Consider the following 15,134-nt stretch of genomic DNA (forward strand, 5'->3'; position numbering starts at 1 on the left):
ACTGAGAGCAAGAAAATCCTAATGAATATTTAAGTAATCCTTTAATAATTACTGTAGATATTCCTATAAAACGTAGATACTCCTCCCAGACATTGCGCCAGAGATCGCATACAGATACATTATTACACTTAGGTAGAAAATATTGCACTGTCTAAAAAGGAGCACATATAAACCGTAAACATTGCCCTATTACAAATCAATCTAAAGACCAAGGAACTTAACTGTTAGAACAGGGATTATACAAAGTGCAGAAATATTGGATTGTTGAGAATATTAATGTCAAAAATATGTATTTGTCCTTTACAGATTTCTTGCTTTCTTGATTTTCCACATCTTCCTCAATAGATCATGACAGGGTGAAGCTTGAGCATGCACCCTTTACTTTCATATGACAAAAAGAAACGTGCATATGTGATATTGCCGCTTGAACTATATTGCCCCACGAATCAACCTGCACAACAACAAGAGAACTATCTTTGCCTTGGCCTTCATTTCCACTTTTTCTTAACTTCAGCAACAGAAAGAGAAAACATGTCTCCTTGAAAAACATCGACTGTAATAAAGGACGTTTTTGTGGAGCCTCCTTTGGAGCCCGGGCGTCTGAAGGGGACCCAAGAGGAGTCTGAGTTAAAAGCTAGCTCGCTGAAAAACAACATCAAACACACAGGCAGGAGAGTTGGCAGCTGTAACAAGGAAAGTAGGAACATTACAAATTCATACACAGTTTTTATTTTTGCTGAAATTGGCATTCAATAAGAAGAGTGTGTGTGTGTGTCGCTGAGGCCCAATGCTAAAGGAACCAATCAGCTGCCTATACCCTCAGACTGCACACAGTCCCAATAAGACAAACACAAAATAAAAGAGCATTTAAGTGGTTTTATTGTTCTGATTTAATTCAATAAACGATAAGGATTGTTTTTCACATGTTATTGTTTTAACACAAGTTTCATCCTGTGGCACAGCTACCTTCTCTTAAAGGTTCAGCTTTGTAGTGAGGACTGGTGACTGATACACAGCCACATTCTTCCCCTCCTCACATTTTGCTCAGTTTTGAGTAACACAACAACAATTAGTCGACTTTGAAAAGGGACAGCTATCGACCCCTCGGTGTCCGTTCCACTTCTGAAGGAGGCAGATGACAAATCACTGTAACACAGAGGAGCCTCTCTTCAGTGGAGAGAGAGTCGAATCCTCTTGAAGTCGCTTGGGCAGGCGTCCAGCTCTGCACAGGACTGTGTGGCTCCAGTCTGATAATTAGAGTCTATTCCTGTGGGAATATTTAGGCTGACCATCCTGCAGCCCGGCCCCGGTCGGCATCAAACGGCACAGTGCCGACCTGCTCATCCAGACAGGCGGGCGACAGGGGTCCTGAGGACAGACGAATAAAGATTATTGGGACCTGAGACAACTGCTCTCCCTCTGTCTTACAGTGTGTCTCCTCCAGCACACAGAGATTGTCCCGGTTAGTTCTGATCATATCCTCGATATAGAGGTGAATACTAATGTACAGATGAGGCAGGAGTGTGTGTGCTGAATGCAGAAACAGCCTCAAGCCGGTGAGCTTAGCGTAGAGACAAATGTCTTTATTTAAAATCTAAAAATAGCAAGTGTTTGCAACCAGTGAAGAATCCAGGAATTCACAGCTCCTGGTCAAGAGATAGACTGGCACACAATCCCTCCTCGAACCTCCACCTGCGTTTTCAGTTTGGTCTTTCTACAGATTAAAAACGACATGGTCAGTAACCCGTCAGTGAGTTTTATGGTCGTTATTCCAAAGCAAAGCTAATTGATTCCTGGCTTCAGGTTGAACAGACACATTGAGGTGAGAGTGGTACCAACCTTCACATGCACCTTCTTGGCAACACAGTGGATATTTTCCAAAAAGTAATGGTTGGAAACAAAAAGCTATGATTTCAATATGTGTTTCTCAACAATGCACATGTGTTGATCATAGATTGATTTCAGAAGCTAATCTTTGAATATTTGAACCCCCGTGTACTTTATTTTTTCTGGACACATTTCTGGTACCAGTGGTTGATCAGGTATGTAAGGATGAACATCACTTTGTTGGCTTATGTGTGCGAACATGGTGCAAAGTGGGGACCCACTTTTCAAAACATTGCTCAGTAGCACAACTAGTGGTCCAAAACTCCACAGGTTGCCTTTAAATAATAAATAAAAAAGACCAGTACATCATATATGATTCAGATTCAACCAGAGACGTCATAAGCGAGGAGACAAACCACTTAAAGTCTCCTGAATAGAAAAGTCTGCGAAAGCAAACACGATGATCGTATGATACATATCCTGCTCTTTCCCCGAATCAGCAAGACTTTGGACTGTTGCCACATGAAAACGTTAACTGTAGAAGGCAGTTAACTGGGCACAGCACAGATCATTTCCATTAATGGGCATTAAACATTTAGTGGCTAGTGAGTATACTGCTGCAGGTTCCCTCTCACAGGTCTACTCTCTCCCGAGCAGTTTGAAGAGAAATGGATTTTGACGGTTTTGAGACGCTTTCAGGTGTTGTTCTCTCAGTGACGGCTGAGCTCGACCTCCTCCGGGTTCCTGGTGGTTTCACATAGTCACAAAAAGCGATTATCTCAGGGGACAATGAAACTGGAGCATCAGGATACTAAAAATATTTGCTATGCACTTTTCTTTCAGAACAGCGCTGCCATTGGTTGGACTAACCCCACAGTAAATCAAATGAAATGACGATTTAATGGAGCATGTATCATGCTTATTTCCTCCGTTTCTAAAGACCTAAAAAAGCATAACAATTATTTAAAAACAATTTAGAAAATATTTTTCATCTGAAAAACAGGACTGCTGTAAGTCATAAATAGTTTTCTTAATCAATACGCAAATCAGAATATCTTTTGTTTTTTAGTTTAAAAAAAATTATAAAGTTAGTAAGAGTAAACAGTAAATTAAATCAGCTATGTATTATAATGAGGCAATATGACCTTCTGGGTGCAGAATTGCAGCAGCTTTTCATTACATTTACAGCTTTTAGGAATAAAACATCTTCAAAATATTTGAACCATGACTGCAGAAGCTTGTGGCAATTAAAAGGAAGTTACAATTTCACTTTCCAGTGGAGTCAAATATAGTCACTCCCACAACATTATTATTATATTATTATTGTTTGTGTGCCTCTCAGCTACAGTAAGTCATACATGTTTATTATTTTCTCTCAGCTAAATTAGTTTTCAGTCTAAGAGCAGCAGCTGTGATGTCAGGTTCTGATGCTCGTTGAGTGAGTGTGACGTCTGGAGCTTTCTGCCCGAGTGTGCCGCTGACACACAGGAGGTGCAGTCAGTCACTCCAGGAGCTGCAGCTTCATTAAGTGCTCGCTGTGTTGTTTGATTTGGTCACTGCGGCTCCCTCTCACATGGCTGAATAGCAATTGAAAAGCTTTCCAAGACAACGTGGAAGACAATAAGCAGAAGTTTTTGCTTATGAGGAACAAAGTTGGCGGAGCGAAGGGGGCAAAACGCTGAGCACTATGAAATCATTTTTTCCATTTCCAAGGAAGGCAATTGGCTTTTTTGCTGAAACTGCTCAGAGTGGAGAAGCGAGTCAGAGGGCCAATGTCGGAGTATCAAGGGTGTTCTCTCTCCGGGGACAATCACGAGACACTGAGGCAGCAGTAAGCAAGGAGCAAAGGTGTGAATAGAATCACTGCTCTTTCTAATTTATTCAATGAAATGTCTTCGATATGATATCACTTTCACTTTGGAGATTTAACATTTAGATGATTTCAGAGCCTAAGCATGATTCTCAAAACTGTGGGCGAGTGTAGAAAGTGAAAAGACAGGGGGAAAAACAAACAACCATCCTCCCCCACAGTATCTTTTTGAAGCTCTGTACTCTGCAGTGGAGAAACAGAGATGGAGAGAAGACAGAAGTGCATGTGAAATGGCGCGAGAGAGAGAGAGAGAGGGAGAGAGGTTTGGCTGATGGAGAAGTTGAAAAGAAATCAGCGAGTGCAGCACGCTGTGCATCTGCAGGCAGGCGGACAGGTGCTGCGCAACGTTTTGGCTTTAATTAAGTCTCTTGTGCGACCGAGACAAACGGAGCAGGAAGAGGCAGAGTGTGTGTGGAGCACAGGCAGCTGCAGAGAGAGAGAGAGAGAGAGAGAGAGAGAGAGAGAGAGAGAGAGAGAGAGAGAGAGAGAGAGAGAGAGAGAGAGAGAGAGAGAGAGAGAGAGAGAGAGAGAGAGAGAGAGAGAGAGAGAGAGAGAGAGAGAGAGTCACAGCCTTGACCTTATTTTACATGTTGAAGGTAATAGAAAGGAACAGGCACTGTCATCACAGTTCCTGCCCTCTCGTTAGTGTGCCTCATACAAAAAAACACACAAAACTACAAATGTGTCCACGCGCTCCCTCTTGCTCTGCAAATGTAGCTTTTGAATATCTGTCTTCCTTCGCTCTCCTTTCTTTCTGGCAGCCACCGTGTGTGTTATGAAAGGTCTTTGTCATGTCTGAATCTCAGCCTCTCTAAATGTTCTGAGATGCACATGTGAGTCACTGTGCGTCTCCTCCTGCAACTTGTAGGTGGTGATCGCGGGAAAGAACAGCCGAGGATACCACTACATCCTCGCCAACTTGGTGAGAGCACGCAACATTAAACATACTGCAGAGAGATGCAACACTCTCAATCATACATCCAGACTTCTCTCCCTCACTGTGCATTCATGGTAGATTTACAATCGAGTGCATTTATTCAAACACAGCTCAGAAATAACCACAGAATGCACAAGCTCGAGCAGTTTTTCCACAGTTTTTCTTTGCTACTAATGATTCCTTCGCTCCACCATCCGCCACGTTTGCTCTTTGCCCCTAGGGGTTTTCAAACGTGAGCCTGGACCGGGTCTTTGCTGGTGGAGCCAACATCACAGGCTTCAAGATCATCAACCCAGACAGCGTCATCGTCCAACAGTTCCTCCAGCGCTGGGAGCGCCTGGATGAAAGAGAATTTCCAGAAGCCAAAAACACTCCGCTGAAGGTCAGTGAGGCGTAGCGCCGTCGCTGCACTTACATTTTAATTTCACATCTTCAAAGATCCCCTTTCTCTCTCCCTTTCTTCTTCTGGGTTTTAGAAGTGGTAATCCTGCTGAAACCAGAGGAAATATGTCAATCCGTATCATTTCACGGAGCTGCTGCTAAAATAACTTTTCATCGCTTGTCCTTGAATAGAGGCGGCCTTCACACTCCCACAATTTTTATGTCAATCATTATGCTAGCTTTTGATTTCCTCACTTTTCACATCAGACTCTGTGGTGTACATTGCTGTGGAAATAATGACCTTGCTGTGGCTGCAGTACAATGTTCTGTTGGTTCTGTTCACTTGGGTCTCTTGTGGCCTTTGTCTCAGTATACATCAGCGCTGACCCACGACGCCATCCTTGTGATTGTGGAGGCCTTCCGGTACCTGCGGCGGCAGCGAGTGGACGTGTCTCGCAGGGGGAGTGCGGGCGACTGCCTCGCCAACCCCGCCGTGCCCTGGAGCCAAGGCATCGACATCGAGAGAGCCCTCAAAATGGTGAGGCCTGAGGGCATGTGCTGTCTCTGCAAACGCCTGTGATTGTATTTTATTTACTCTGTGGTTAAAACTTCGTCCTACTCTACCTAACTGCTACTTTCATTGTCTATTTTCTTTCTTCTTTCAATCTTGAAAGATTGTTGGACCAATGATACTTTGTCATCTAGTATGAGACCAATCATTTTTCACCATAATTTTTTGAATATGCCCATTCCCTTTTAATGATTAGTGAACTGCTTCCTGCTTCCTGTACTGCCAGGAATTGTGGACTCAACAGCGTGGTCCACAATCAGAACCCCATTCATTTTCTGAAAAGGGATTTGGATGGTCCGAGTTAGACTCACCACAAGCAACGAGATTATGAGACAATGTCATATGCTCCTGTAGAGGTCAAAAGTCTGCATGATAAAATAAAAACAGTATTTACAATGTGAAGAAGTACTACTCTACCCACAATGCTCAGGTGTAATAGCGACATCTAGGATTGGTGGACCTCGCTGTAACCACTGACGTTTTTTACCACAAAGTTGGCTACAATCAGATTGTTCAGTTTTACACTGCCTTTACCACAGAGCAACCATGATGTCCCTTTTATTTCACAGGTCATTTACTGGAGAGAAGTGTTTATGGAATGCATAGTTCCTCTACCCTTATGGTCACAGTCTTGTTCCTTCACTTTTCTTGTTTCCTTTATTTTTTGTAGCCGAATCAAATGTTTTATGGTCTTGATTCAGATCCCAGCTGTTTGGTCTATTACCAGGCTTGAAACTATTTTTATAAGATCTTCTGAAACATTAATGGAGTAAACAAATAAGAAATGTACTCCTGACACCAGAGCCGTTCTGAAAGTGGGCGGTCACAGTTACATTCTATAATCGTTTCCTTATGAAAGCAACATTTCCCTTGCTTTAGAAATATGTTCCCTCCCATATTGTTAACAGTTACAGATTAGATCCTCCAACATGTTGATCTGATTGGTCTAAAGCCTGAGGTCATAATTAATCCAAACCTGCCTAAGCAAAGCACTTTCCTCTCAAATAGAAAAGGAAACATAAAACCATGGTCCCCTTGGAAATGTCTGAAACACAAACTGTACTTCGTAGAACATTGGTTGCCATACATCAGGATCGCTTGATGAGATGGCTCTCTTGCTGTCATTGTTGTTTTCTTGGTGCCCGGCAGGTCCAAGTACTTGGTATGACGGGAAACATCCAGTTTGACACATTTGGTCGACGAACTAATTACACTATCGATGTGTACGAGATGAAAACAGGAGGCCCGAGGAAGGTAAGTGAGCACACGACCTTGTAACCATCTGTCGTGATGGAATCCATGCGTGACTACTCTCTGCTGTGAATAGCATAATAGATAATCAGTACTGAGTTTTAATAAACGCAGCCAAGTTTCATTTAGCTCTGTGATCCTGATTTCTCCTGGCATGTTAGCTGTAGACGAGTTGAAGGGTGAGTCTGATTTGGACAGAAGCTGCCAGTAGCTCAGGCTTGCGAAGCCGGCCCAAGACATGTGAGCACACATTCCCTGTAAGATTTTAAACCAGGAAACAATCTCTCTCAGATGAGCCCTGCTTAGAGGAGCTGAACCAATCCACAAACTTTGGTCTTAGTTTAGATGGTGACACGTGCCTCTTCAGGGCCGTTGTTTTGTCTCAAAATGTATTTCCACACTTGATCAGTAGTAGTAGTAATAGTCCACAGTTTTGAAGCACCGTTCTAGATGAATTTCTAAATGTAAAGTTCTTATTTCGGTGCATTTGTCCGATAAATTGTCTCATATATTTTGTTATGCTGATGCTTGAATAAAGCACAGAGCTGTCGGCCACTTTAAATGATGTCAATATCTTGAGCAGAGCTAAAGTCATGGGCTGGCCTCGCAGGATCATAAGTAGATGGCAGTTTGTTTTTTGATGCACAGTATGTTTTTGATATTTAAATGTGACTTCAGTTTTCAGCGTCCTCCTCCTGGAAATCCTCTGACAAAAGGCTTTAGATCATCATCACAGTAAAACTTTCCATTTGCCCCCACTGGAATGATACTGGGAGGTGGGTTAGCCGCTCCAGTGATGCACACTGTAAATTACTTTGTCCTCTTGAAAAGGAGGAATTTGTATTTGTGGCTCTACAGACAATAACGTTTTTATTTTACATGAGCCTCAGACAGAAGCTGTGGGACGTATTAGCCCTCTGCTGCAGTGTATCCATTTGTCTTCGGGCATGGACACATGTCTGGTTCTTGCGGCTCTATTAAACAAGCCAGAAAAAATCGACTGCAGGGGGGGGGGGGAAATGTGCACTTGCTCTGAACAGTCATTTAAGCCAGTTAGCTTGACAGCTGCAGCACTTGTCAATGTCTGTTAGTTTAGATGCTGAATGATTAGGTCCTTCAACTTCAACACTAACACTGTTAGGCACAGTTATCAGAGCAAGTCTGTTTACAAGCGCATACACAGACTCTGCCTTTCACTGATAAAAAACAGAAGCATTTATTTTGAAAAGCACATATACAATGTTTTTAAAATTTTTTTATTTAGACTCTAATACATGTGTCTGTAGATAATGAGGATCCCATCGTGTGCAATGCACTGCTGTAATTGAGCTTTGTGTAGTTGCACAGACCAAAAGGTCAAAACAACATGACCACACACAGTCTGTGTCTCAGTTCAGGGGCTGCGTCCTTATTCGGCCCACGAAGGAGGTGGTCTTCTTGGGTCGGGTAGACCCTGAAGGCCTCACCAGAATGATAAGATCTGGTCTACAGAGTCTTCCTGTGATCAGCAGCACCAGCTCGCCCCTCCCTTATTGCTGTTGCTTAGCAACAGAGCTGAAGTTGGACATGACAAGGAAGTTTGAATTCCCCTTGGTATTTTTTACATGTGTACCATTAGCTGTTCAGTTGAGTTGAGGCCTGATAGCATCGAACGTCTCACCGCTTGCCAGTGCCATTACCTTTTCGAAAAAACGGTTTGCCACCGAAGCGCAATGAATGCTGGGATAGGTCAGGCCAGGTAGGATTGTTTCTCGTGGTTGTTTCTGCCGCATTTGAAGGACCCTGCGAAATGGGACAGCCTAGTCGCGCCGCTGTGATGAAATCAGTCTTCAAATGCAGCCCCTGATTTGACACACAGCTATGCACACGCCCACAATGCTGGCGCCTGCTCTCGTCACACCGCTGACCTCTGACAGCGTCCACACGACAGGAAGTGGCCCCGTACTGTACCACTTAGCTCAGCTCACAAGTCCACATGCATCACAGCGGCCCCCTCAGATCCAAACTGAGACAATCTGCAGCGACAGCAGTGAGTGAGTACTGTGTGTTGTAGTGGCGGATTTCCTCTTGGCTGAATACACCATCGTGTGACACAAATAAACACAATGCAGCGACTGGAATCATCAGAAGACACAGGCCAGAGATGGTTTCTATGTAAGATTATACTGTGTGTGTGTAACGGGGAGTATTTATAGAACAGTAGAGCCACATATTGCACAGACCACATAAATCACATCTATACTTTTTAGGTTTTCGTCTTGCTGTTTTTAATTTTATCAGCCTTCGAGTATCCACTGGTGCAGCTCTGCTGTTATGCAAGAGAACATTTGCTGAGCCAGGAATAGATTACTCCTACTCCGCTGAAGTGTAGCTAAGGTGAAGAGAGAAACTCCAATGCTATGTTTGTTTGTGTTTTATTTAAAAATTCTCTCATGCTGCACAGATAGAGCCGACTAACTAACATACAGGGTTAGGGTGTGCTCTACTGGGGGAAAAAAATGTCTTTCTGCTTCTTGTATGTATAACTGTGAACCTTTGTGTCGTTTGCAGATCGGCTACTGGAATGAGTACGAAAAATTTGTATATATAATGGATCAGCAGGTCACCAACGAGTCCTCTTCTGTGGAAAACCGAACAATTGTGGTCACTACTATTATGGTACACTCTCAGCCGGTTTTAAATGTCTCACCTTAAGATTTCTGCCACTCAAGGTCAAGGTGTCCATTGTTGCAATCTGTCCTGGGAGGGTAGAACTATTTTATTTTCAGTTGCTTTCCATCCACTCACTACATGTTGAAACAGTCGACTCACAAAGAGTGTTTCAACTGTATCCGTGTGGGTGCCAAAGCATTTTGTTTTTTTTATATTCCAGTGGGCTGTTGTAGTAGTGACATCACAATAACGGCTTTGGTAATGATAACTGTAGACTTAGACACCATTGTATTCACATTCAGTACATACGTAAGTAAAAGTGTTTCCCTCTCATTAAGTAAAATGTCAGTGACGCCGAGGACGGATGAGTCAAATCAGTGTCTCGCTGCACGGAGACAGGAAATGATCTGCGCACAGAACCCTTTGTTCCAATTTAACTTACTTTACCTAAAAGTTTGTACCATGAGATTTCGCCCAGTATATCAGGTCCAGGCTTAGGCAAAGTGCTAGTTAGGCTAGTTACAGGCAGTTAGTGGGTAGTTAGAAATCATCGGCCATTTTAAATGTACCATAAGGTGCTCCTTATCTTACATTTAAAACCCTGGCCTCTCGTTCCTTCTGACTTTGCCTATTGTGTTTTCATCTTAGACAAATTCAGAATGTAATAGTCACACATCCTCATTTCAATGTTTAGAAACTCATTCTCCTCATGAGCAGAGCAGAAGTAGAGCAGTGTACAGAGCGAGGGAAGAAAAACAGAGAAGTCGAGTCTTTGCATTATTCTCTCACTACAGGCCATGCTTTTTGTTTTTGGATAAATACAACTTATTTTAGACGCATCATCTCATTAACTTCATCTTTTCTTATGTCTTGTAACTTTAAAGAACATGTTAATTTAATGAAAGGCCACCCTATTATTATTATAGAGTGTGACTCTTTCATTTGATCTTTCACCACATCGTACATGACTTCACAGCAGAACAGAAGTTCTAGTTTAAAGTAAGACTGTTGGATATAGTTGAAGTCTCCATTGAGGACGACCTCTACTGCAGGTCAGCTTACCTCTGAAAAACATGTACATGCCGCACGACAAACCAAATCACCTTTGCTGACGATTCCAAAGATGACATCAGTTCATCTAAAGGAGGTGGCAAACATGTTTTAAACATTGAAGGAAATACACAACATTATTTATTGAAATCTAAAGCGCAGAGATGATGTAAAAACAAGGAAAGAAGCAGATTATTTAATATCACAGAAGAAATAAAAAGCCAACTAAATCAATGTGATACTATATTCGAGCCGTTATGAGCCTTAACAGTTTGTTACATGGATGAATGAATCTCCATGGTCTTTAATCCCTCTGCTGTCACTGACCTTTACTTTATGAACTGGAAAAGTGCCATTTGACTTGTCCTTCCCTTCGTGTGAAGCTGCTGCTAAGCACATGCAAACTTTCCCCTCCACTGTCCCCATCCCAGTCTGTCGCCCATTTCCACAGATTTAGATGTTGGACGAGGACAGCATGAGGGAGCCCTGATGTCCTCTTCCTTTTTTATATATATATATATGTTAGACGCTTCAGCTCCTCCCGCTGGCCCAGTCAGCCTCTTTGCTCCAGCTGCTTTTTTAGTCCCACAGCGGTGCCCCTGTAACTGATGCTGTGTAGATTATGTTGAATCTCTGCTCTGTTCGTCTTTGTGCGCCCCCCCCCCCCCTAATGTGTTTGTTTGTCGTCCCCCGCATGTCTGCATGCTAAAGCACCAATCAAGGCCCGTGACCCATGAGGTCTGGCCACTGTGGATGTGTGCATTCTTTACTGTGAACTCAAACTTATGTCTAATTAACAGGAAGCTCCGTATGTGATGTACAAGAAAAACTATATGCAGATGGAGGGGAATGACAGATATGAAGGCTACTGTGTCGATTTAGCTTCTGAAATTGCAAAACATGTGGGGATAAGATATAAGCTGTCAGTAGTTCCCGATGGGAAGTACGGCGCCAGAGACCCAGAGACCAAGACCTGGAACGGCATGGTGGGAGAACTGGTTTACGGGGTGAGTATCAGTCTGACGGTGTTGCTTGCTAGAAGGCTTGATGAAAGCTCTAACCTCAACCTTCAGATATACTCATATTTTCTAAAGCATTTTGTACTTTTGATTTTATTTAACTGCCATACTCCATTTTCAGAACCAATCCATACACTTACTGTATGATTCAAGCCTTATGAGTTATCAGCTGATATCTACCTTTCACAGACATATCAGTATGTATGTTTGCCCGTATGAAAACTTTTAATTTACGGTATTAACTAAGCAAAAAATATTTGCATTTTGGGATATTTTAATTTGACATAAGACAAAATTATCTTATATTCTTATATATTTAGTCACATGGGTTTTATTTTATTTTTAGTAATTTAAAGTGAAGTTGGTTGAACTGTAAAATATCAATCCTAAATTATATTCCAAGTCTATTCATGTCATTCCAGACATATCTGTAAAACATATAGTGGAATGAAGTTGCATTTCACAGATACTGTGTTTACACGCAGAGAGTTAAAAGTCAATATAGAGAAGAAACACATTTAATGACAAGATCAATCCAAAAAAAAAAAAAATCTAACAAAATAAAAATTTCCCACATACAAGTGATATTTATGATCTTGTGCTGTTCTAAAATGACATAATTAGTACTATGTTTTAAAAGTATGGGTAACTTATTTCGGTAATTTTCACAAGGGTTTGAAAATGACATCTTAGGATCATTAAAATGTTTCATATATATCAGAATATATGTAATAGAAATGTATTACTCCCTAATATGGTATCAGCACCAGCCTTTGTAAATTCATATCAGTCAGGCTCTGTTTATGATGTTCATACAGGATGTAACGATGTAAAATGTACTGTTTTATCAGTTTCAGTTTCTCCTTTTCGACAATGACAATCTGATTCGTCAAATGTGAAAGCTGTTGTCTTAAGTAGCCTGATCATTCAGATATAATTATAAAAACTTAAAAACACCTCATTTAAACCATTGAAACCGATATTGTGGATATTTGGTTCGAGTGGACCTAATGAGTTTGGAGAGCTCCTCTTCTTCAACTGTAAAATCACCTCGCCTGGTTTCATCATCCGTCCTGCGGCTCACGCACACTCCAACCGGCTCTAACAAGATGATTTGCATCTTTTATGAGACCTCAGCTGCTAAATGAATAATGCTTAAGAATCAGCAGACTGCAGTCCAAAACAGATCTGCATGCAAACAGGGCAATTTCTCAGGTGCAGATTTCTCAGTCCAACACCTGAGGTCTGTGCGCGTGCTCCTGACTACACCAGCATTAATAGCTTAGATGGATGGAGATGAGCTTCTGTAGTGAGAGAAATGTCCACGACAAGCCCTCAGTTGTGTTCCTGCATCCAGGATCAATTTGTATTGATTAGCCTTTCAAATGGAAATGAACTCGTAGAAGAATAAATCAAGGGCATTCGATGGAGACTCCTCCAAATCTAATATATGAATCATCAAGGTTAAATATTTCAGTTGTGGCCCTGTTACAATGGCTCTCCCCCTCACTGCGAGCGTTTGCCACTGCAGTGAGATACGTATTGATGAGCCCGTCAGGCGTCGCAGAGGATCTGATGGAGGCTGATTCACATTTCATGGACTCCCTACACAATCTCCTCCACCTCTGTCTCCCAACCCCTCCCGCCGAATTCATGGAGGAGATTTGGATGGAGACAAAGACATTAGCCAACGCAAATGCTGAGTGACTCATTTTCTAAATGGCACCTTCTCACGCTCATTGGCGTTATCACCGGTCCGTCTCTCAGTTTATTCTGAACTGCTGAATTTCCAATCTCTTTATTCCCTGACTTCACTTTATAGCTGAGTCCTCGGCCATGACTTACGAAAAAGGCCTGGTTATAGGTTGGACTTCAGATTCATCAGTATTTCCTTTATTAAAGCAATATGTAACCCTGAGGCTGTTACTTTATGATTTCTTCTTCTCTAACCTCCACTGTGCATGTTCCCATCTCCACAGAGAGCTGACATAGCCGTGGCTCCTCTAACTATAACACTGGTGCGGGAGGAAATGATAGACTTCTCTAAGCCCTTCATGAGCCTGGGCATCTCCATTATGATTAAGAAGCCTCAAAAGTCCAAACCCGGGGTGTTTTCCTTCCTGGACCCGCTGGCCTATGAGATTTGGATGTGTATAGTCTTTGCCTATATTGGCGTGAGTGTGGTGCTCTTCCTGGTGAGCCGGTTCAGCCCATATGAGTGGCATCTCGACGAGAACGATGAGGCCAAAGACCCTCAGAGCCCCCCAGACCCTCCGAACGACTTTGGGATTTTTAATAGCCTGTGGTTCTCCCTGGGCGCCTTCATGCAGCAAGGATGCGATATCTCGCCAAGGTTGGTTGTTGCATTCATTCCTCACCAGCTCTCAGTTGTCCTCGTCATCTCTCTGCATTTTATGGTCCCAAACCTTCATTTCCATCCTGCCATGGTGCATATAGGTTATTTTGAGCTATGCTAATACTCCACCTACCCTCAAGCTTCACTTCACTGCGCTTTTCTCCCATAAAAAACATTTGCTACTGTACATCCATTTGTTATTTTTTTTATTTTCTTCTTGAGGCTGCATGCTGGCAGTGATGCTTTGCATCCACAAAATAACTTATATCCACCATGCTGAGGGCTGTAAAATGCACAGGGTCATTACACTTCATTCAAAGTAGCTGCCTGAACTCCTCGTGACTCTTGGAGGGCTACCGTGTTTTTGCTGCATGTCCCATTTTACGCTCATCAACCTGGTGCATATAATGTACTTTGTGCAGAAAAACCATCATCAGGACCATAACTGCCACCAACTGTCCCCTCATTTATTGGTTCATCTCTCCATCTCTTCACTCATCGCTGTGTGGTGTCTGTGATTCTTCTTCCCACCTCTCATAGCCTGTTTCAGGGAATTTCAAAGAATGTAGAGATGCTGGTGTTTTGACAGAAATTGATCCAGTGATTAATAATGTGCTGCTGGGAAATAGGACAAGGGATTTCATCAGGGTTTTATTTTGGGAAAACAACAAATATCAACTCAATTGTAAAAATCCAACATTTATCCACTTGAGCCTCAAGTGTGAAGATGAATGATGTTTTATAATTCCCACAATTAGAGAGAGATTAGACAGAGATGCACCTGACAGTTATAGACTTGATGCCAAAGGCTCAGTATGAGCTCATGTTCCCAGGTCTCTGGTTGAATGACATGAGTGAGATCTATAAAGAAGCAAAGAGAAAGCAGCCTCTGGAAAAGTTGAATGTGAATTTGTGTAAATCAGTGAAAATAATCAATTAGGCAGCAAACATGGGATCTTACTCTGGCACTAAAGAAACTGCTGAGTGTTTACTTTTTAGCACATCTCCAGCTAAACAGAGATAAGCTGTTCCCAGGTTGATTTAATCACCCGAGGAGGGATGTTCACACCTTAATGACACCTCCTACTGAAATCTCCAGTGCTTTTTTGTAGCCAATAACTTTGCCTCGGGCTAAATCATGGTTTGACCAACTCAAGTCTGGTAAACTGACCTTAGTTTGACCCTTATAGTTGATTATCCCCCTTTTTATCAGATCTGGA

The 15,134-nt window shown here is 42.3% G+C and overlaps 1 protein-coding gene across 1 annotated transcript in view; it reads left to right on the top strand.

The window, feature by feature from the left end:
• Window positions 1–15,134, top strand: part of gria3a (glutamate receptor, ionotropic, AMPA 3a) — a 71,787-nt gene that overhangs the window by 37,922 nt on the left and 18,731 nt on the right. Inside the window, exons 5-11 of the mRNA XM_053442465.1 lie at window positions 4,566–4,619; window positions 4,855–5,016; window positions 5,386–5,553; window positions 6,736–6,840; window positions 9,388–9,495; window positions 11,340–11,546; window positions 13,538–13,911. Coding sequence (XP_053298440.1) covers window positions 4,566–4,619; window positions 4,855–5,016; window positions 5,386–5,553; window positions 6,736–6,840; window positions 9,388–9,495; window positions 11,340–11,546; window positions 13,538–13,911 — 1,178 coding nt within the window. The remainder of the gene's footprint in view (window positions 1–4,565; window positions 4,620–4,854; window positions 5,017–5,385; window positions 5,554–6,735; window positions 6,841–9,387; window positions 9,496–11,339; window positions 11,547–13,537; window positions 13,912–15,134) is intronic.

This window comes from Pleuronectes platessa, chromosome 15, assembly GCF_947347685.1.
Source record: "Pleuronectes platessa chromosome 15, fPlePla1.1, whole genome shotgun sequence".
In the NCBI taxonomy this organism is placed as follows: domain Eukaryota; kingdom Metazoa; phylum Chordata; class Actinopteri; order Pleuronectiformes; family Pleuronectidae; genus Pleuronectes; species Pleuronectes platessa.